The following is a 24,585-nucleotide window of genomic DNA, read 5'->3' as shown; positions in this document are numbered from 1 at the left end:
GTATGGATTTGACTTGGGAAATGGTGACAGCCGTTAGAGGGATGAAGGATATTATGTTGATAGTTATGTCCACTCACAGGAGGGATACAGATATTGATATTTTCAGTTAAAATGGAGAGAAAATATTTCCAGATTTTTATTTAAATGGAAATATGATTGATTCTCGAAAGAAACATAATTTCATTATTTCTGAGAGTGTGACATTTTAAAATGAATTGTTGCCTTGGTATTCAAGTTATGGAATGATATCTTAGCGTGGTTGCGATGTGGGGAAGTTACCTCTGATTAACAAGAGTGTAAACATTATATCTCTGAAAGTGTGACGTAAAATAAATATTATTTAAAAGTACAGACAAGCCCAATGCAGTTTGCTGGTTCTGCGCAGTCCGATTGTGGTTTCCAATTGGAGAGACATGTGGTATAATTCATAACGGCGACTGGTATTTATTTTCAATAAAAGATTCAATATTGTTGTTAGGCCGTTGTTTAGCGAGGCTCACTGTTGTGTAATAGAGATATATACTGGAAGATTTAGTTTGTGGCAGTGAGTTGTGAGATCGAGTCTCTGATTTTCTGTCCAACGTATACTATAGTGTATAGTATTTTCCACTGATGCTGAGATTTTCTTCGGTGGTAATGATTCGTACGCACTTTGTTGTCAGATGCATTATTAATTCATTCTCATCATATTCCAGTTGCTACCACTAGCCCGTCAAACCGGAAATAGTGTCTGGAAATTCTGTAGTCCACAACGTTTTCGTAGTGGTACGTAGCGTGGCCTGTATCGTGAGAATTTCAACATACAAGTTAAAGCGTCCACGTTCTGACTGGACAGACGCTACTTCCAATACAGATGTTAACACCCGCTGGTTATCTTATGCGTAGTCTTACCTGTAAAGTCGAGTGACGTATTTCCGCAATAGAGCTAACACAGCAGATTCTTGTGTTGTGCTTTCTGAGTACAACTGAGCGAAACTAAGGTGCTGATTGCTGCTGTGCGTCGTCGTTCTCCCCTTACTTGCCACTGCGCATGTGTAGTGTCTAATCGTTTTGTTATTTCTATTAGGGGGGTCGTGTCTATAGGGTGGCGTATTACAAGTTGCGTCTCTTCTCCGAAGAGATGAGCTTGTACTATTCCCTCTCTAGACAGGCAATAACATTATTGCCACGCACTTAATGTCAGTGGGTGTAAATACCTATTTCATAATTTTCATAGCAACGGCAAGCGTCCACAGAAAATACCCCTACCATTATTATTACTGAGTGACTGGTTATTAATACGCCTGAGTATAAATTCTTTTTGGTTTATTGAGTTACGTCTTACCTTCTCTCAAAACAGCATAGAGCACTATTCACTCTTTGTGAAAATTGTGTAGGTAGTTCCTTTTTGTAGCAAATCATTCCACTCAAAAATCTTCCATATTTTATATCTGACATATCACGGAATAGTTTTTATCTTCTTCCGTAATTTCATTCTTTCTTTCTAAATTTCGTAATATTTGGAATAAACAATCCATACACGATCCACGAGATTGTATTGTTCTGTATCCAAATATCGCAACTCGGGCAAGGCTCCCAGTTACTTAGCGAGAGTTAAGCAGTCTGTGCGATTTTCAGTGAAGTTACGGATTGTTCAGACTCTTCGTTAGGTGTCAGGTAAACATAAAGCGGTACCTTTAGATGGCGAGAACTCCTTTTTATCGCAGTTCAGTTAAAATAATACAGAGTAACTGAAATTCACGTGAACATTAGTTAATCCGAACGTCAGCTACGTTTTACTACCACAGGTGACCCATTTCCTTCCAAAGAGGGTAATGGTGGTTGAATGAGGCGGATGTTATTGAGGACTATTAATACATCCGGAAACGGGCGTTATCGTGTATTTTTCTGCCTGTGCGCATGACGCACCCACTGTTTCCTTGCGTTTGTCGCTTGATGCCTTGGGCGATCAGCGGTAGCCTGTCCTGCGCGAAGAGAAGTTTGTAATGTAGTAAAGTGAGGCAGCTGCAGCCGCCGTTTTGATGTCATTTTATTACACTGCAGCCAGTTCGGTGACTCCGTACACCATCTTCAGCCCTTAACTGAAGCTGAGGCGTTGAACTTCAATAGTTTAAGCGATCCCATCAGTGGCGAACATCTATGAACTGGCTTCCGTACAATACTGTAAAAGCGATGTTGTATCTGTAGCCGTCATCTACCAGGTCAACTTGAATTGTTCGTTGACGGTCGCAGATACAACATCGGTTTTACAGTGTTGTACGGAAGCCAGTTCATAGATGTTTGTCACTGATGAGATCGCTTAAACGATTGGAGTTCAACGCCTCAGCTTCAGTTAAGGCCTGAAGATGGTGTAATGAGTCGCCGAAACTGGTTGCAGTATGATAAAATAACATCAAATCGATGGTTGCAAGTGTTTCATTTCATAATATAAGTGAACGACTAAAGTACCGCATATCGTCAATCGCAAGGAGACACACACAAGAACTAGAAGTTCGTAAGGTTGTAATACTTCCAGGCGCCAAAGCTGCGCGTATAAACTGAGTGGTTTTGGATAAGCTGGCGGAGGGTGATGTAGCTCAACGTTTGTGTCGATTATAGATAGTCAGTCAAACATTTGAGAAAGGTTTGCTCCTATTTTAGGGAACCTTGTTTCATGATAATAGTGAAAAAACAGAATGGGTTAATACCAACAATAGCTTTATTTCACCATCTATATCATATATTTAGCAGGAAGAGTTTTTGTTCTGAATATCTCCTCTAAAAATCTACTAGATGCCTTGGGAGTCCTCTTCCGATCCGGATCAGTGATATCCACGTAGTGAAGTCCAAATCTCGTCCTTGAAACACAAAAAAACACAGTTTCAGTACATTATACAAAATTTGTCTTTCTGATCAAATAGTTTGTTCTGTATGTTAGTGAATTTACCAGTTTCAAAATTACTAAAACAGCACAATCGTCTCACCACTATGTAAACTTTTAGCGTTATTTAGGTAACAATGTTCCTTAATGCTTAGAAATTAATTAACTTATATAAACCCCGATGAGGATCACGCTGAACATAATGTTAGTTGCAATCAGTAGTCTAAGATAGCTTACGTGAAACCGGTGCCCCACTCGAAGTTATCCAGAAGACTCCATGCAGTGTAGCCTATTACAGGGACGCCGTCCTCATTCATAGCGTTCAGCATCTCCGCCAAGTAGGCCTGGCGAAAAGAAAAACAGTTAAATGTAGGTGATTTGCCCCGTTTGGCTAACGAATGTTTGCTGTATAGTTTGAAAGTACGAGAGAATCTACATTTGGTGTAATTAAAATTCCAAGCTCTTGTCATCAAGTGTGAGGAGAGAATCGTAAATTTTTCTGGTGTCTTATAAATGTTTAGTGGGCTATCCAAGCCATCCATCCTCACAGCTTGGCCAGTACCTCATCTGCTTACTTCCAGGAATGTTGATTCTGGAGTTATGCAGGAGAACGTCTGTGAAATTTGGAAGTAAAGAGAGAGGTAACGGTCGAACTGAAGCTTTGGGGGAGTATTGTGGATTGTGCTTGGATAGCAGAGCCGCTGAAGCAATTGCGCGCGAAATCCAGAGGTCTCAGGTTCAAGTTCCACCCCGGTACACAGTTTTGGCCTGCCCTGAAGTTTGAGATCAGCGCACACTCCGCTGCAGGATGGAAATTCATTCCGTCACGCACTATGATGCGTTTACTGCAGTTGGGACATGCGTTATCAGCGAATAATTATCCACAATATACTACCATTCACATATCATCAGTGATGGAGTAGCCACCATAAAGTTGGTGGATGAACAAGCTACAGCAAGAGAGGTTTCCTTAATGTAACAGACGAAAACTGTTTTTGCAGTTATCAGCAAGTCTCTCTGAGATGCAACGTCAGCAGCCGCTACAGTATGGGACTATTCTGAGTCACCTTAAGAAAAGAAATGAATGAAATTTTCACTCTACAGCGGAGTGTGCGCTGATATGAAACTTCCTGGCAGATTAAAACTGTGTGCCCGACCGAGACTCGAACTCGGGACCTTTGCCTGGCGGAATTAAAGCTGTGAGGACGGGGCGTGAGTCGTGCTTGGGTAGCAGTCGGTAGAGCACTTGCCCGCGAAAGGCAAAAGTGCCGAGTATGAGTCTCGGTCCGGCACACTGTTTTAATCTGCCAGGAAGTTTCAAAAAAAAGGAAGTTGCTCACCGTCTCTCTTTATGAGGATTGGATCTCTCATCAGGTTTATAGTGCTTTCCTGATGTTGGAGTATTTGTAAAAGACATAAACATATATTCATTCGATCGAAACAAGTGTTTGGCTTCGACAGTACAACAGGGTTTGGAGCAGTTCAGAATTCGAGTTCAGATCGTTCTGAATACTCGTTTGGGGTGTAAAGAACGCTGCACGGAACAATTTCCGATGCAGTTGCATACATCAAGCCGAAACAAAAATGCTGACAGTAAAACTGGTGTCGACGCAATGAATCAAAAAGCTCCACCATGCCGAAAATATACAGTTTTCGCTTAGTAAGATAACAAAAAATTAACGTACAGTGTATTTCACATTTCATGTTACACACTTCTAAAGGCTGTAGATGGCAGTTAGTAGATTAAGTTTTAATGGGAACCCATGTTCAGAAACGCCATCCAGCCTGGTTGCAATGGCTCTGAGCACTATGGGACTTAACATCTGAGGTCATCAGTTCCCTAGAACTTAGAACTACTTAAACCTAAGTAACCTAAGGACATCACACACATCCATGCCCGTGGCAGGATTCGAACCTGCGACCGTAGCAGCGGCGCGGTTCCGGACTGAAGCGCCTAGAACCGCTCGGCCACAGCGGCCGGCGGCAGACTGGTAAAACAGGACAGGCGGCGAACTCCGGCGGAACTAACATCAAACTTGAATACTGGCCAGAGCACAAGTCTGTCTGAACACACAGCGCGCCGAATACTCCTAACTATGGGCCTTCGCAGACGACGACCAGTGCATGTGCCAATGTTGACACCATGACGTCGGCAACTACGACAGAAAGGGGCACGTGACCATCGGCACCGGATGTTGGCGCACGGGCAAAGCGTTGCATGGTCTGGTGAATCCCGATCTCCGTGACACCTGTACAGCGGGACGGAGACAAGTTGGTGGGCGTTCCATTATGCTCTGGGGAAAACTGACGAGGGCATCCAGGGTCCAGTGGCGCTCACAAGGTATCATGACGACCTAGGAGTATCGTACACTGGTTGCAGACAACTTATATCCCTTAATGACGATGTTGTTTCCCGACGGCAGTGGTATTTTTCAAGAAGATAATGTCAGAAGGCCGAGAGTGGGATGGAGTGGTTCGAAAAACAAAATAGCGAGTTCCAATTGATATGCTGGCTCCACATCTCCCTAGTTATGAACCCGATCGAACCCACCTGGCACGTGATTGAACGTGGCGTCAGAGCTGATCGGCCGGCCGATGTGGCCGAGCGGCTCTAGGTGCTCCAGTCTGGAACCGCGCGACCGCTACGACCGCAGGTTCGAATCCTGCCTCGGGCATGGATGTGTGTGATGTCCTTAGTTAGGTGTAAGTAGTTCTAGGGGACTGATGACCACAGAAGTTAAGACCCATAGTGCTCAGAGCCATTTGAACCATTTGAAGAGCTGATCGACTTCTTCCCCGGAATTCACAGGAATTATGTGACTTGTGTGTGCACATGTGGTGCGAGCTCCTCCAGCGAGCTACCAAGGCCTCACCCCTTCCATGCCACGACGTGTCGCCGCTGTTATCTGTGGCAAAGATGGACGTAGCGGCTGTTAGGTAGGTGGTCATAATGATCTGGTTGATGAGTTTATAGACAGGGCAATTCCGTGATGACCTCATAATCTTTGAAGGACGATGGAGACGGATAAATTCATCACTTAGAAGTAAGAGTCCCTGGTTCGGAAAGTTGCAAGTGAAAATCATTGTGATACCTCCAACAGTGGAATACATGTACAGGTACTGTAGTTGCTGAGAATGTAGGGTAGACAGCTTTTAGAGGTGTGACTAGGGCCTCCCGACAGTTGGACCGTTCGCCGGGTGCAAGTCTTTCGATTTGAAACCACTTAGGCGACTTGCGCGTCGATGGGTTATAAATGACCATGATTAGGACGACACAACACCCAATCCCTGAGCGGAGAAAATCTCCAACCCAGCCGGGAATCGAACTCGGGCCCTTAGGATTGACATTCTGTCGCGCTGACCACTCAGCTACCGGGGCCGGATACTTTTAGAAGTGGTATCACGGACCAAGACAAGGAAAAACGTCTAGTAGATATGGACACTAAAATGCATACAGGAGGAGCTATGACGACTTGTTCATCTGCGCTAGTGTGAAACACGTCTCCTCCATTGAACAAGGGCTCATAGCACCTCAGGTAGGCATTTTAGGGTCCATGTTACCAGACGTTTCTTCTTGTCTTGGTCCATACTACCACTTCTGAAATTTGCCTACCTTACATTCTTAGCAACAACAATACCGGTACATGTATTCCACTGTAGGAGGTACCACAATGATTTCCGCTTGTCACTTTCACCTCATTTGTTTCCGAACCAAGGACTCTCACCTTAAATTGATATATTTATCCTTGAGAGTTTGTAGCGTCATCACGGAATAACCCCTATACAGGGTGTTACAAAAAGGTACGGCCAAACTTACAGGAAACATTCCTCACACACACACACACACACACACACACACACACACACACACACACAAAGAAAGAAAATGTGTTATGTGGACATGTGTCCGGAAACGCTTACTTTCCATGTTAGAGCTCATTTTATTACTTCTCTTCAAATCACATTAATCATGGAATGGAAACACACAGCAACAGAACGTACCAGCGTGACTTCAAACACTTTGTTACAGGAAATGTTCAAAATGTCCTCCGTTAGCGAGGATACATGCATCCACCCTCCGTCGCATGGAATCCCTGATGCGCTGTTGCAGCCCTGGAGAATGGCGTATTGTATCACAGCCGTCCACAATACGAGCACGAAGAGTCTCTACATTTGGTACCGGGGCTGCGTAGACAAGAGCTTTCAAATGCCCCCATAAATGAAAGTCAAGAGGGTTGAGGTCAGGAGAGCGTGGAGGCCATGGAATTGGTCCGCCTCTACCAATCCATTGGTCACCGAATCTGTTGTTGAGAAGCGTACGAACACTTCGACTGAAATGTGTAGGAGCTCCATCATGCATGAACCACACGTTGTGTCGTGCTTGTAAAGGCACATGTTCTAGCAGCACAGGTAGAGTATCCCGTATGAAATTATGATAACGTGCTCCATTGAGCGTACGTGGACGAAACTAAAATGAGCTCTAACATGGAAATCAAGCGTTTCCGGACACATGTCCACATAACATCTTTTCTTTATTTGTGTGTGAGGAATGTTTCCTGAAAGTTTGGCCGTACCTTTTTGTAACACCCTGTATATATATATATATATTTACAGGCGCCTGCGTCTCTAAGTTCTGCGCTCTGTAGCGTCGCTGGATCACGTTTCTGGACTTGGGTTCCTATGTGAAACTTGATGTACTAAGTCCCCTCTACAACCTCTAGAAGTGTGTAACATGAATTGAGAAACGCCCTGAGGAATGTAAGTGGAATCTCTACCTATTTTCATGGAAATATGAATATGGTGTCCCCCGTTTTTCTTCGGCCTAGTAAATCGATTGTGCATCTTTCTCGTGTGGATGGTTAGAGATCTGGAAGAAAAACTGACGGTAAAATCTGGTGACGTGCACCTACCTTCTCCTATCAAACAGCAAAAACTGAGCTTATCATCTCCGTCCGGCTAGGCGATCGCTTGTACTCCTCATTATTCGGGACTCTGCAGAGAGATTTGGGGCGACACCGGCTCATAGATTGCTGAACGGCACCATCTCTCAACTCCCTTCCTACCAACAACTGAGGATTAAATTTGTTTCCACAAGAAAGAATCGAACCGGCTACTCTCGAGTCACCCGCCACTGCTTCCTTCATGGAGCTTGCCTTCAAAAGTGACTATTTCTGTACTTGCTGGTTGCAAGGAGGATACACTCGTCGTGACATAACTGTACTTCAGCGAGACCCACGACGAATACGTATCTGCAGGTTTCAATCTACACACAATTCGTAGGATCATCGCCGTTACCAACTGATATTCTGAAAAATTACGTAACTCCGAAAAAATGATAATGCAAACCATTATCTAATTTAAAAAATGCTCTTTAGCGGCCATTGAATGGAGTATTTTGATAGTAGTTTTTACGAGTTATGGACAAATACGTCGAGGAACATAGACAAAAGTGCCTGCTGATGATATCATCATGCAGCCACTGTGGTCCATGCCGCCGAAAGTTGCACCATTTTGTCGAAAGTGATCACATCGCCAGCGAATGCAGCAGCTGAACAAGCTAGGAGAAGCATTTTGCAGAGAAGGCGACTTGCAGTACCGCAAGAGATAGCCATAAAGCTCAGCGATTTTTCTGTTCTCAACAACAAGAGATTCAGGAACGGCGAATAGGAAATCGATGAAACACGCAACAACACACGGGGTGTTAATTTTCTCCAAAAAAGCCTCCCTCCAGGCGAGAACACGTATCAATGGAAAGAGACATGGTTTTGCAAGATTATTCAGTATACAATGTGAAAGGTATCACCGTCTCCACTCTCAAAAGAGGCCTGGAGTACGGTTGAGGTATTACAGTCACCTTCCAGTTCCAAAAAGAATTTGTGGTAGTATTAGATTGCCGTGCAACTCAGAAACCACTGCATTGAACTCATCCACCTGCAGCTTTTACCACCTCCAAAGGACTACATATGACGTCTTTTGGCCCCGTTGCTGATAAGCCATCCACCTCCATGTACATCAGATCTAAACAAGGGTCCATTGCTGTAAGTAGCGTTCCGCAGCTGTCGGTCGCTTCTGTCACGGTGGGCGACAAAAGTGACGAAGAATCACTGGTCATTCCAGTGATGTGAAACGTGTCGTTGTGGCGCCTGTAACAAGGTAATGCGTGTGAACCTTACACACGTACCGCATTTTTTTATGTGACGAACCGAGAATTACGGTTTCTTCAGTGAGTTATCATTCACCTCTCAGTATTAGTTTCTCGAATTATGAATTCTGTAAACTATCAGAGAGCGCTGGCCAAGTTCCTGTAAGCCATGCCGTTCTAACAGGCTGAAAGTGATAAATATCTCGCATGATATTACAACGAAGTGAAGCTCCTATCTCAGTCATGTTCGAAATGAAGCGAGATAAGGTGTTAATGTATCAAATGCCACGATCTCAATGAACTGAGTATTTTTTGTATGAATTGCTGATAACCGTGCAATACGTAAATTATTGCACTGGTCACGATGAGTGAGGAGAGGAATAACATGAAAAATTAACAACACTCTCGCAAAAAGTAGGGCGTGTGTCGCCGAAGATCGACGCCACGTCGTTATGTCGCCATGAAACTAGAGGCAAGGGGTTTCGCGTGTACGTCGAAATGCGCGTCAGCTTGACACACTTACACCGTAGTAGTCTATCCGCCCCTGGTCGTCCAGCTCTCCCGTGTCGGACCAGCCGTTCTCCATGACGAAGATGGGGTAGCCTGGGTACTGCTGCACCAGCCAGTTGAGCGTCTTGCGGAAGCCCCACGGTACACTCTGCAAAAAGACAAATCACACGTAAGTACACAGGCTAGTGATTGGCTGTCATCATCATTTGGCGTGGAAATTCTATATTGTCAGTTACAGTCTACACAAATTAATAAGTAGCTGAAGAGAACGTGCTACAAATAATTTCCAGTAAAAGATCTACTGAAACAAAGCTTCAATTTTAAATGGCTACAGAAATGTTTAACGCTTTCGACTCTGACGCTCTTCCGAGAGAGATCACCAGCGCATGCGACTATTCTTCCTCACTGCATTCGTAAGGCGTAGTTCACTTTCAAGAAAGGCAGCTAATTGTTGCGCACTGTGGGTCAAAGTCGCCCAGAGGACAGAATTCCAGGATACAAAGAAACACAGAAGAAGAAAGAAAGTACTAACCTGACTGTAGGAGATGTTGAAAGTGACCACCTAACGCTCTTGGGAGCTGGTCAGAAAACTGCCGAAGGCGGATGGACGCTGGACTGCTGGCATTGCTGCAGTCTCATCCGAAATGTCCTGCTGCAGGTCTTGAAGACCATGAGGGTTGTTCCGATACAACTTAGACTTGGGGGCTCCCGGCAGAAAGTAGTCGCACGCTGACATGACCCGTGTGGCCACCCGACTGACCTTTGACACAGTCTTCACGCCTGACACAGTCTTCACGCCTGACACAGTTAGCAAAGTGCTACAAGGTTCGGCCGGTTGTATGGGCAGTTGCTCCATCCTGTTGCAGATAACTGTAGGTCTTTTCCTTCTCCGTTAATGCTGCCACAAATGATCGTCCAATCGTATCCTGGCCACTTTTATTTGCCCCACCCTGCATTTTCTAAATTGGGGGGACGGGGTACTAGTTCATTAATGTTTTCATGAAAGACTATAACGATCACTACATGAAAGACTATTCACTGTCACTGTGAAGAATACCTTAGACCGTTTTATAACCATAGGCTGTTGGAGCTTTCTCACATTTCTAACAGACTGCCGGATCTCGGTGCTCTTCGTGTTGTCCATTAATCGTGTGGCGCTGCCGAAGCATAAAAACGTAAGTCGAGATTGAACAGGTCGCTAGTTTTCAACCGAAAGAAAGTAGTCTTAAGTCACGTGGACGAGCGGTTAAAGGCGCTACAGTCTGGAACCGTACGACCGTTACCGTCACAGGTTCGAATCCTGCCTCGGGCATGGATGTGTGTGATGTCCTTAGGTTAGTTAGGTTTAAGTAGTTCTAAGTTCTAGGGGACTTATGACCGCAGCAGTTGAGTCCCATAGTGCTCAGAGCCATTTGAACCATTTTTTTCTTAAGTCACGTAAGTGAAGCGTTTAAACTTTGGCTGACTTTAATTACCGCATGACAGCATTAGGCACATACAGGGCTTTCATAAGTATCGACTGTGCTGATGAAGAGATGAAGACTTTCTAGTCGGTTTCAGAAGTAGCAGGTCTCATATGACGTTGATGCTTACTTCAATCACTTGACGCGAACGGCAAAATGTCTTTTGAAACGCTTAACGCCCATCTTCCTTATCACTGTCCAGCGGGGCCAGAGCGCTGGTCCCAGTCTTCCCAGCAACGCGTTAGACTACAGCGGTGTGTTCAACATCGTGACCGCGACAATCGGCCGGTGTACATGGTGATTCTGTGACATCAATGCCGAGCGACGGGATGCTCAGCGAATGCTGCTACAGTAAAACTTAAACTCCGCCCAAACAAGTCCAACGGTGCCGACCGGCCGCCATGTCATCCTCAGGGCCCTATTCTGTATCGTTCATGCCGATCGGTGTAGTAGGTTAGTCTCGGCATTGACGTAATTTTCGGTTCTTTATCGAAATATCCTATTCAGTAAGCTTCTGAGACTTGTTACCGGACGGTCCACCCACCGATTTTAAGACAACTGTACCGAGAGGTTTTGGATTTCGGTCTGGCACTGTCGATCAGTGAGCTGTGGCTTATGTACACCTATAATTTGTTATTTTAAACATATTTAGCGGTTTTAGCTTTGGAGTTAGTGATTGTGTTACTAAAAAATCACCAGAGGACGCATCCGGTTGGAAAGTGAGTTCATAATTGACTATTTTCCTTTGTTAGAAATATGGTTAGGTTAGGTTGTTACTGTGAATGATTACCGCCAAAAAAAAAAAACTTTTCGGTCAATATTTTCTCAAAATACGTGTTATCTTTACGCAAATAAAAGTTTAAACATCATTAAATACACTCCTCGAAATGGAAAAAAGAACACATTGACACCGGTGTGTCAGACCCACCATACTTGCTCCGGACACTGCGAGAGGGCTGTACAAGCAATGATCACACGCACGGCACAGTGGACACACCAGGAACCACGGTGTTGGCCGTCGAATGGCGCTAGCTGCGCAGCATTTGTGCACCGCCGCCGTCAGTGTCAGCCAGTTTGCCGTGGCATACGGAGCTCCATCGCAGTCTTTAACACTGGTAGCATGCCGCGACAGCGTGGACGTGAACCGTATGTGCAGTTGACGGACTTTGAGCGAGGGCGTATAGTGGGCATGCGGGAGGCCGGGTGGACGTACCGCCGAATTGCTCAACACGTGGGGCGTGAGGTCTCCACAGTACATCGATATTGTCGCCAGTGGTCGGCGGAAGGTGCACGTGCCCGTCGACCTGGGACCGGACCGCAGCGACGCACGGATGCACGCCAAGACCGTAGGATCCTACGCAGTGCCGTAGGGGACCGCACCGCCACTTCCCAGCAAATTAGGGACACTGTTGCTCCTGGGGTATCGGCGAGGACCATTCGCAACCGTCTCCATGAAGCTGGGCTACGGTCCCGCACACCGTTAGGCCGTCTTCCGCTCACGCCCCAACATCGTGCAGCCCGCCTCCAGTGGTGTCGCGATAGGCGTGAATGGAGGGACGAATGGAGACGTGTCGTCTTCAGCGATGAGAGTCGCTTCTGCCTTGGTGCCAATGATGGTCGTATGCGTGTTTGGCGCCGTGCAGGTGAGCGCCACAATCAGGACTGCATACGACCGAGGCACACAGGGCCAACACCCGGCATCATGGTGTGGGGAGCGATCTCCTACACTGGCCGTACACCACTGGTGATCGTCGAGGGGACACGCGGTCTGCACGTCCAGCACGATCGCTGGTCCAACTGAGGCGCCACGTGGAAATGGCATGGCAAGCCGTTCCAGAGGACTACATCCAGCATCTCTACGATCGTCTCCATGGGAGAATAGCAGCCTGCATTGCTGCGAAAGGTGGATATACACTGTACTAGTGCCGACATTGTGCATGCTCTGTTGCCTGTGTCTATGTGCCTGTGGTTCTGTCAGTGTGATCATGTGATGTATCTGACCCCAGGAATGTGTCAATAAAGTTTCCCCTTCCTGGGACAATGAATTCACGGTGTTCTTATTTCAATTTCAAGGAGTGTATCAAGACATCGGCTCTGCTTACGTATATTACATGAGTGTGAACTGACGTTACTAGTGCCTTTGTGTACTTTTTCCCGCAAATGGGGTTGTTAGTAATTATCGAAACGTGTTTACAACTTTCAAGTAACAATAGAAAGCAAATATGTGAAGCCTGATATTGGAAACCTTCCAAACTATCACGCATTTATGACTTACGCAGCACCGTTTGGCGACGAAGTCAGCCTACGTTTCTCTACACAATACTACAAGAAATGAGGACAGTGTGTCTATTGTTTGGTGTGGCCAAGTGGTTAGCGCGTGGGAATGCGATATGATGGGTCACAGGTTCGCGCATGTGTGGATGAAAAAAAAATTTTTTTTCTCTCTTCGTATATATATATATGCAACACGTTCTGAGGCATTGTTATTCGTGTAAGTTAAGATTTTTCTGCAGTATTCGTTATTACGTACATGTAAGAGCGCACTTCTTCAGTAATGATTTCGTGATTTCTGTGTGTTTAAAATACGAAATATGAAATTGTTGGAGATGAAATTGCTGTGAGTGAAGCAGCCGACAGTGACCTTTATATTTTTTTCTTGTCAGAAATAATTCACCATTTTTTCCGAATATGTAGCGATTTCCGAGTATGCGGTTAGACAGAAATCTAAGAGCACAACTTAAATTACTGGGAAAGTATCTAGAAGCAGTCATCTTCATAATCTTGCTTGTAACAAGTATTTATCTGCGATCGAATCCTCAACCACTGTAGACGGAGATGAACGATCTCTGCCGTAATATTGTCAGACTGTAGCACCATATACGAAACATTTTCATTCATGAGATGCATGTTATAAAGTTCAACGAACTGCAGGAACTCTCGAAAATGCGTTATTTTTTTTTCAATTTTGTTTTTAAGACCCAAACAGTTGACGCATCATATAGGGAAGTGGGCTGCTTAATCATTTGGATATCTAGGAACGTGTTATAACCACATTCTGTTTATCTTCTTATTCTTTGAAACTCTCATAATCAGTTTTTCGGGTGCTTTTATAGATGTATTAGTACAATGTGGTACTACACACTATTCCTAACTCATTCACACTGACATCGTGTTTTGAATTTTACGTTTCAGAAAATAATATGATATAATGCTGCATTTACGACAATCTGCAGAATAGAGTCAAGTACGCTATCGTTATTATGCATGCATGGAAACATGCGGTCAGAGAAACTGTAAAAATTTTTATGCATTTCAGCTGAAAATCATGGAAATGGATATACTGCGCCTGATACTGTTAAGGAGGAGGCAAGGGCGATGATGGCGGGCACGTCAGCTTGATGTAATGCGGCGTCATGTGTTATGGCAACGCAAACGCAATTTTCAGTACTTGGAAGAATAGCGCGCCTGTGTCGTCTGCTAACCGCTTTGTGGTGGTGGCGCTGTGCGCGCTGCAGTGCGCATGCGCGGATCTGCCGCCGCTTGCTTTTGATTGGCTTGCGCGACACGAACCGACAACAGCACTTCGGTTCTCTAGGCCCGAACGGTATCGCTACCGAAATGCATACTGAATAACGCAGAGACTTTAATTCGAGTACTAGACCGTTCGGTGCTATTGAGTACCGAAACGGGCACAATGGCGAAAAGATACAGAATAGGCACCCAATTTACAGGCGTCGCTGGAAGTGGATATGGAGGGGCATGTGGTCAGTACACCTCTCTCCCGGCCGTATGTCAGTTTATGAGACCGAAGCCGCTACTTCTCAACCAAGCAGTTCCTCAGTTTGTCTCACAAGGGCACTGCTCTTACCAACAGCGCTCGGCATACTGGATGGCCACCCATTCAAGTGCCAGCCCAGCCCGACAGCGCTTAACTTCCGTGAAATGAAATGACGGGAACTGGTGTTACCAGTGTGGCGAAGCCGTTATGCTATTACCATACTGTGCTTTATTTCTTTATTACTTAAATTATCCGAGCGATACCTTTAGCAAGAATTCGTATGTCCAGGAGAGAATCTCACTTATAGTTTGTCAGGAAGTCACATTACGCTAAGAAGTATGTTGAAGAGTAACAATACTTATTCTTTAATGATATGACGACGTAGGTGAAGTTTCCCTATTCGTTTCAATATAACGATTGTTGCTTTTGATTTTTATAATATTTACGTCGTCGGAAAATCTCCTTTGAAGTAAAAGAGACCAAAGTTATACATTTACAAGCACTATAATGACCCTCCAAAAAAATTGCGTACTGCATTTTACTGCTGTGTAATTTATCTTGCACAAAAAGAGGTAAATTACATTAACACCGGAGGTCAGCTGACAATTTCATGTTAGCCTGTATTCCTGCTTTTCTTCTGCAACTTTTAGTAATTTTCATCCAGTACTCAAATTTTTGAAGTGGAGTAATTCTTCTCTAATATTATTTGCCTGCAAGGTCGATAAATAATTCGTCTGTATTCCTTACCTAACTGCTGTACATTGTGAACGGAAGAGACAGTAACTAGTATAAAAGAAGCAAGGGATGCTGATCTGGGTGTCTTTAGTCAATGTAAACTTGTTTGATTTTCCAAATATCTTATTTACTGAAACGTTTCTGTATATTAAGCAATGAAACTCATAGATACCGTTGTTGTTGTTGATGTTGTTGTTGTTGTTGTGGTCTTCAGTCCAGAGACTGGTTTGATGCAGCTCTCCATGCTACTCTATCCTGTGCAAGCTTCTTCATCTCCAAGTTACTACTGCACCCTACATCTTTCTGAATCTGCTTAGTGTTTCATCTCTTGATCTCCCTCTACGATTTTTACCCTCCACGCTGCCCTCCAGTACTAAATTGGTGATCCCTTGATGCCTCAGAACATGTCCTACCAACCTATCCTTTCTTCTAGTCAAGTTGTGCCACAAATTCCTTTTCTCCTCAATTCTACTCAGTACCTCCTCATTAGTTACGTGATGTATCCCTCTAATATTCAGCATTCTTCTGTAGCACCACCTATTCTCTTCTGGTCTAAGGTGTTTATCGTCCATGTTTCACATGCATACATCGCTACACTCCATACAAATAATTTTAGAAAAGACTTCTTCAGAAACGCTTTTCTTGCCATGGCCAGTCTACATTTCATATCCTCTCTACTGCGACCATCATCAGTTATTTTGCTCCTCAAATAGAAAAACTCGTCTACTACTTTAATTGTCTCATTTCCTAATCTAATTCCCTCTGCATCACCTGATTTCATCAGACTACACTCCATTATCCTTGTTTTGTTCATGTTGATGTTCATCTTATATCCTTTCAACATACTGCCTGTTCCTTTCAACTGCTCTTCCTGGTCCTCTGCTGTCTCTGACAGGATTACAATATCAATGGCAAACTTCAAAGTTGTTATTTCTCCTCCAGGGTTTTTAATTTCTAGCCCAATTTTCTTTGTTTCCTTCACTGCTTGCTCAATATACAGATTGAATAACATCGGGGATAGGCTACAACCCTGTCTCACTCCCTTCCCAACTACTACTTCCCTTTCATGCCCCTCGAGTTTTATAACTGTTATCTGGTTTGTGTACAAATTGTAAATAGCCCTTCGTTCCCTGTATTTGACCCCTTGCTACCTTCGGAATTTGAAAGAGAGTCTGCCAGTCAAAATTGTCAAAAGTTTTCTCTGAGTTTGCAAATGCTAGAAACATATGTTTACCTATCTCTAAGAGAAGACGTAGTGTCAGTATTGCCTCACGTGTTCCTACATTTCTACTGAATACAAACTAAGGTCGGCTTCTACCACTTTTTTCCATTCGTCTGTAAAGAATTCGTGATACTATTTTGCAACCGTGACTTATTAAGCTGATAGTTCGGTAATTTTCACACCTGCCAACACCTGTTTTCTTTGGGATTTGAATTATTATGTTCTTCTTGAAGTCTGAGGGTATTTCGCCTGTCTCCTACATCTTGCTCACCACATGGTAGAATTTTGTCAGGGTTGGCTCTCCGAATGCTATCAGTAGTTGTAATGGAATGTTGTCTACTCCCGGGGCCTTGTTTCGACTTAGGTCTTTCACTGCTCTGTCACATTCTTCACGCAGTATCATATCTCCCATATGATCTTCACTCACGTCCTCTTCGATTTCCGTAATATCCGTACATCTCCCTTGTATAGAGCCTCTATATACTCCTTCCATCTTTCTGCGGTAGCGTTCTCGCTTCCCACGCCCGGGTTCCCGGGTTCGATTCCCGGCGGGGTCAGGGATTTTCTCTGCCTCGTGATGGCTGGGTGTTGTGTGCTGTCCTTAGGTTAGTTAGGTTTAAGTAGTTCTAAGTTCTAGGGGACTGATGACCATAGATGTTAAGTCCCATGGTGCTCAGAGCCATTTGAACCATCTTTCTGCTTTCTCCTTCTTTGCTTAGAACTGATTTTCCACCTGAGCTCTTGATATTCATACAAGTGGTTCTCTTTTCTCCAAAGGTCTCTTTAATTTTCCTGTAGGCATTATCTGTCGTACACCTAGTAATATATGCCTCTACATCCTTACATTTGCCTTCTAGCCATTCCTGCTTAGCCATTTTGCACTTCCTCTCGATCTCATGTTTGAGGCCTTTGTATTGCTTTTTGCATGCTTCAGATAGTTAGAAAAACTTAAATCGCCCGAGAGATCTGTGTCTCGCTGCTAATCAACATTTATTTTGCGTTATCTCCGTCGGAAGCGAGTCCAAAGCGGACACAACGTCGACGCCTGACACAATGGAGAGACAGTAAGGAAAGATTTCGGCAGCGGTGTAGGTTGTAGGTGTAGACTTATGGTAGAGTACGCACCCTGAGCCAGGAAGAGGCAGCGAGCGGATAGTCCGTGTAGTCGCCGGCCACGGCGCCAGCGTCGAGGTCCATGGACGGGTTGGAGCCACTGACGCCCTCGGTGGTGGGGTAGCTGGTGTAGTGGTTCAGCCCAAAGAAGTCCGCCGTCCCTGCGACAGGGTGAGAAACATTCAGGAGGGACTAGCGAACATTTGGCTGAAGCGTAAGTGCAAGATTACAATAAGTAAAATTACTGTGTGATACAATGCTACGTAACTCACCGCATTTTCATACGTCTTATGCAACAAAATTCAATTCTGAAACAACATAAGATATATTTTCCACCACTACACAAAATTACCTGATACTGTTTGTCCTTTTTCATATCACGCCCTTTTCTTACATTTACTTTATCAGTTTTCTCCCTATGGTTAAAGTTTTTTGTATTTGGTTCCTGTCTTAGAAATTATACCCAGCTTTATTAATGTGTGTTGTAAGTAAGAAACATCTTTTATCCGTAAAGGCTTATAGGAAACAATTACAGTTTTGTAATCCTCTGATAGAACGGCGTCCTTTGCTGTACATCCCAATAATATACACTACTGGCCATTAAAATAGCTACACTTCGAAGATGACGTGCTACAGACGCGAAATTTAACCGACAGGAAGAAGATGCTGTGATATGCAAATGATTAGCTTTTCAGAGCATTCACGCAATGTTGGCGCCGTTGGCGACACCTACAACGTGCTGACATTAGGAAAGTTTCCAGCCGTCTTTTCATACACAAACAGCAGTTGACCGGCGTTCCGTGGTAAAATGTTGTTTTGATGCCTCGTGTAAGGAGGAGAAATGCGAAACATCACGTTTCCGACTTTGATAAAGGTCGGATTGTAGCCTATCGCGATTGTGCTGGATCCCAAGAGCTTCGTATCACTAGCAGTCGAGATGATAGTCATCTTATCCGCATGCTATAACGGATCGTGCCGCCACGTCTCTCTCCCTTATTCAACAGATGGGGACGTTTGCAAGACAAGAACCATCTGCACGAACAGTTCGACGACGTTTGCAGCAGCATGGACTATCAGCTCGGAGACGGTGGCTGTGGTTACCCTTGAGGCTGCATTACAGACAGGAGCGCCTGCGGTGGTGCACTCAACGACGAACCTGGGTGCACGAATGGCAAAACGTCAGTTTTTTTCGGATGAATCCAGGTCCGTTCTGTTTACAGCATCATGATGGTCGCATCCGTGTTTGGCGACATCGCGTTGAACGCACGTTTGAAGCGTGTATTCGTCATCGCCATACTGGCGTATCACCTAGCGTGATGGTATGGGGTGCCATTGGTTACACGTCTGGCTCACCTCTTGTTCGCATTGACGGCACTTTGAACAGTGGACGTTACATTTCAGATGTGTTACGGCCCGTGGCTCGACCCTTCATTCGATCCCTACGAAACCCTACATTTCTGCAGGATAATGCACGACCACATGTTGCAGGTCCTTTACGGGCCTTTCTGGATACAGAAAATGTTCGACTGCTGTCCTGGCCAGCACATTCTCCAGATCTCTCACCAATTGAAAACGTCTGGTCAATGGTGGCCGAGCAACTAGCTCGTCACAATACGCCAGTCACTACTCTTGATGAACTGTGGTATCGTGTTGAAGCTGCACGGGCAGCTGTACCTGTACACGCCATCCAAGTTCTGTTTGACTGAATGCCCAGGCGTGTCAAGGCCGTTATTACGGCCAAAGGTGGTTGTTCTTGGTACTGATGTCTCAGGATCTATGCAGCCAAATTGCTTGAATATGTAATCACGAGTCAGTTCTAGTATAATATATTTGTCCAATGAATGCCCGTTTACCATCTGTATTTCTTCTTGGTGTAGCAATTTTAATGGCTAGTAGTGTACTTAGGTTTTTATTCTGGCACTTTTTTAAAGTGATTCGTTTTAGGCTCTTTCCATTCCGTTCAACCCTGTTCAGTCATAGCGTTCCAGATTAACGACGATACGAAACTGCAGTGTCTGTTTTGTTAAGAAGAACGATGCAATGTTTCTTGGGACATGCGTGCATCTCGGAAGGAACATTGCAACGTTGTTCTTAACAACACAGATACTGCAATATCATATTTATTCGCCGTTATCGGGCAGCGACTTTCAATTAAAGTCTCCTCTCCTGTATGGGACTTCATAATGTGTCCACGAGTGCACGGGTAGCCAACAGGCCACACTTAGCGGCGTTCAGGAGCGGACGTCGGTCAGCGGAGCTGCGCGCGGCCACTTGCTTACTTCGAGTGGCCGTCGCGAGTCGTTAGGCACACGTCCAAAATACTGCACAACGATCCAAGTCACTTTTCAACAGGATCACGCCAGGCCACGCGCGGATGACGTCGAACGATTCCTTCGAGACGATCTCCTCCTGGATCCTACGCACATCGCGGGCATCCATCTCTCAGTTACGGCCAGCGTCGTTTACATCAAGATGACAAATGCCGAGTTGTGCACAACTGTGGTGAACCAATTCGCGAACTCATTTGAGTTCGAACACTCCATCCGTCACACGAGGGCGGCCACAGCAGACCACGCGGGCCTGCGCTCGCGCACATTCACAGTCTTTCAACTCCCCAACCGACGTCGTAACTGCAGCTTCCCGACCGTACGGCAGCGTGATCAGCAATGTGCCCGAGAAACGTTTGGGTTTTATAGGGTGTATAATGGTGTCCGTCAACTAAAAATCGAACTGGCGAAACACGTCCCGTTCCTACCTGAGCATCGGTGTTTGCCATACGTTAGTAACGTACGGTGGCCAATCACCCACGTGTTCTGACTGTGGTCAGTGTATTCAACGCCGGCTGACGCGAACACCGACCGGAGCATCGGCGCCACCGGCGGAGGAGACAATCATCCTCGTCTACTAAATCAAAGTGGCGAAGACGTCCCCTATGGACGAAGAAGCCACTGATCATCTGCGGCCGGCCGCAGTGGCCGAGCGGTTCTAGGCGCTTCAGTCCGGAACCGCGCGACTGCTACGGTCGCAGGTTCGAATCCTGCCTCGGGCATGGATGTGTATGATGTCCTTAGGTTTAAGTAGTTCTAAGTTCTAGGGGACTGATGACCTCAGATGTTAAGTCATTGATCATCTGCGGGTGCAGACGTGCTCTGAGGCCCTCCAGCGAGGACACGACCTAGCTCACGATACCACCCCATGCTACAAAAGTACTGCTACGTCCACAACCGCCGTCAACGGGCGAACTTCAAGAAAACGATGGACGTCGACAACAGGTTCGCGCCGGTCTCGGCCGTCCTTAGTGAGGGAGCGATGGCGACCGATCAGCACCCATACCCTGACACGAGAATGGCTCTGAGCACTATGGGACTTAACATCAATGGTCATCCACGAGAACTCATGTCTGTAAACAGCGATCGCCTCGCAAAAGGCGGTGGCACGCACCTTCCGAAGATTGCCTCCTCTGCACAACGGAACAGGAAAGTGACAACGTTGCGGAAGGCTCAGAGGACGCGCGCGTGCACACGAGCGCTTGCCCACAGTGTGTACCAAATACACACGGAGCAGAAAAGGTCGCGACGGGCCCTGGAGCACGCTATCGACACGGAGGGTGGTAACGTCTCAACGAACAATGGCAGGTAGCCAAGGCTTTTCATGGTGATTATGCTCAACTGTATTCGGCGTGGTAAACCAGATCCGGCGGTCGTTACAGACGTCTCAGGGTTGATCCACACCCCCATACCATACGCACTGGAAGCAGCTTGATTGGGGACGTGTCTGAAAGCGGGGTGCCTGCTGCCATCGCCATAGGAGCTGCCAACGAGAGCTCGGGACCAGACGGCCTCCCGTTGCAGTTTTATTGGGCCTTCAAGCAGCTGTTGGTGCCATGCTGGACAGAGATTTGCCAAGAATTGATGTCTACAGATGTACCACTTCCTCTAAAATTCTTAGAAGGTGTAATAGCGCCTGTTTATAAACCGAAGGACAGTCCCGTATTCACGGTTACCGGCGCTTTACGCTGCTGAAGAGTTACATGAAAATTTTCACCAGGTTAACTGTTAAGCGTTTTAGGAGTGCAATACAGTATGTAATTTCGCAGGATCAAGCATCGTTGGAGGTGAGGTGGGCGCGGGGGGGGGGGGGGGGGGGGGGTCTACACAACATACGTGCAGCTATGCCGATGCAGGGAGCTGACACCACTGGCGACTTAAGTCAAGCATCTGACCGAGTTGACCACTCATTCTTGACTGCAGTTCTCTGGAGCATGGGCAGCCACACTGCTTTATCGAAGTGGTGTGCGCCTACTATGCAATGCGTCATCAAAGGTGCTCGTTAACGGACATTTAACTGCAGCCATCCAGATTCGCCACTTGTTGCGCCTAAGCTGCCCATTATCGACGATATTATACGCGTTGGCCGTAGAATCCTTACGCGGCCTACTGGCTGGAAGGATGTTCGATGCTGCGACGTTCCGATGCACCGCATATGTGAACGACTTGATGTTGGTACTTTGCAGCGGTGATGATATGAGGGACGCCATGGAATGGATGACAACATACGGGGCTGCCCCTGGTGTTCTATTTAACGTCGAAAGTCACTAGCCATGCGAATCTGGACGGGATTACCACCCGACAGTGTCACCCCCTTACGTATCAGCGACCAGATGAGGTGCTTGGGTTTAGATGAACGATAAACGCCGTACGACGACCCGAAATTATAGGCGCTTCCTGCGAAAATGGTTCAAATGGCTCTGAGCACTATGGGACTTAACTTCTGAGGTCATCAGTCCCCTATAACTCAGAACTACTTAAACCTAACTAAACTAAGGACATCAGACACATACATACCCGATGCAGGATTCGAACCTGCGACCGTAGCGGTCGCGCGGTTCGACTGTAGTGCCTAGCTTTGGCGACGCCGATGGAGATCTACTGCGTCATGCAATGCATACGGAATCCGAATGTGGTGGAAACGATACACCCCATCGTGCAATGGCGTATCGTGTGGCGGACAGTTCACACAGCCTTACTCGGCTCTAATGTCCGATCCAATTGATACGTGACAGTCAACATGAAACACATCACACAGGTACAGGTACATAAAAACCACATGGCAGAATCCCCCAACGGTGTGCAGTGCAATGTGACTGACACAGTCGGATGCCGCCTTATCTGAGCAGAGGCTGTGCTTCGTCAAACCAGTGTTGGCTTTCCTACTGACGGTAACACTGACACATGTCACCACACAAAGTCTTGTTCATCCATACATACTATCTGAGAACCAGGAGCGACGCCGTCACGTTGGTTCGAGGCCATGCAGTCCATTACTTATTCAGTGATGGCCCAAAGGATGTACTCGATTTCTGGAACTATATGGAGGAACGGCATTGTACCATTGTTAAGAACTACCTCTGGAGTGCACTACACAATCTGCCATGCAGCTGGATCATTCATTGCGAGAGACGATGAACGTGTTGAAATGCAGATGAATTTGGAACAAACAACGGTACCCAACAAAAGATGTGAGAAGACACGCTGCGATGGCCAGGCAAACACGAGGGTCCTAGTTGCAACTACTAGTGGAGTGACTGCTTGCTTTTTTTCAATCGGAGTGTGGACCTCCCTTTTCTTTTCCATTACAACAAAAATAAAAGAAATTTAAGAAAAGCGGATAAGATGACCGCCCATATAAAGCAGGAAATACAGTTCGAGTCTCGATCCAGCAAAATATTCATTGTCATTATTGCCTTATACAGCTCACAGTTATTCGTATTGGTAACTGCGAATACGTTTCATGGGTTTCATACCGGCTGTAGTCGCCGCAGAGCCCGTTCCTTTTGACATGTATGCGTGTTGGAAGGAACACTGCAGCGTTCTTCTTAGCAACACAGGCACTGCAATATCGTATCTACCCGCTGTTACCAAGCAGTGATTTTCAATTAAAATGTCCTCCCCTGCATGGGAATTACGTAATGAGTCTATGAGTACAGCCAGTTGTTCGTATTCGCAGCTGTGGATACATTTCACGGATTTCGTAACAGCTGTAGTCGGCGTAGTGTCTATTGCTTTGGGCACGTATGCATGTAAATCCAGGCAGTCTCTAGTGCAGTTTTAATTTCTTATCAACAGCCAGCTACATAGCTGATTGTGCATCAGCGTCAACTGCTGTTACATCACAAGGGGAGCAAGTTGCATGTCTAGCATTCTGTCGGATTTTATAGTTTACTTCTTCAGTTAGTCTTTCTATGATGGGTAGGATGTATCAAAGCTGTGCGCAGACCCATGAGGAACTCGCCGCAGTTCACGAACTGCTGAATGCTCATTTGGCTACGGTCGGCCACCTTCAGACTGCTGCCTTGGGACGTAGCGGTGGCAGATAATCTAGCACATTGCAGGGGCACAAAGCTGTAGTTTGTTTCGCTCGTGGACTCTGCTGCCGAGGCACATCATAAAGTACCCGACACGGTGGATCTGCCCTCACAGCAGAACGAGTGGCGGGTGGTAACGCATTTGCGTCACTTGATGCGGTCGGCCGATGTAGAGAGTGGACGGGTAACCTCGCCAATTCACCATGTGATTGGACAGGTAGCTGCTCCTCTAGCAGGGTTCGGGCAGGCAGGGATTTACTAGCTATTGGGAGCTCCACTTTTAGGTGCGTTATGGAGTCCCTTTGGGAGATAGCGTTCAGGGCTGGAAAGAAAGCCAATGTGCACTCGGTATGTGTGCCGAAAGTGAGGCGGGGGGGGGGGGGGGGAGGCTCATCCGA

General features: G+C 46.0%; 1 protein-coding gene across 1 annotated transcript in view; it reads right to left on the bottom strand.

The window, feature by feature from the left end:
• Window positions 1–2,680: 2,680 nt before the first annotated feature.
• Window positions 2,681–24,585, bottom strand: part of LOC126198829 (myrosinase 1-like) — a 113,118-nt gene continuing 91,213 nt past the window's right edge. Inside the window, exons 8-11 of the mRNA XM_049935402.1 lie at window positions 17,836–17,984; window positions 9,526–9,660; window positions 3,098–3,204; window positions 2,681–2,837 (exon numbers count right to left, since the gene is read on the bottom strand). Of these exons, the coding sequence (XP_049791359.1) occupies window positions 2,711–2,837; window positions 3,098–3,204; window positions 9,526–9,660; window positions 17,836–17,984 (518 nt within the window). The 3' untranslated portion in view covers window positions 2,681–2,710. The remainder of the gene's footprint in view (window positions 2,838–3,097; window positions 3,205–9,525; window positions 9,661–17,835; window positions 17,985–24,585) is intronic.

Source organism: Schistocerca nitens, chromosome 8 (genome assembly GCF_023898315.1).
Source record: "Schistocerca nitens isolate TAMUIC-IGC-003100 chromosome 8, iqSchNite1.1, whole genome shotgun sequence".
NCBI classification, from domain to species: domain Eukaryota; kingdom Metazoa; phylum Arthropoda; class Insecta; order Orthoptera; family Acrididae; genus Schistocerca; species Schistocerca nitens.
Note: the sequence above shows the minus strand (reverse complement) of the source record. Positions and strands in the feature narration are given on the sequence as shown.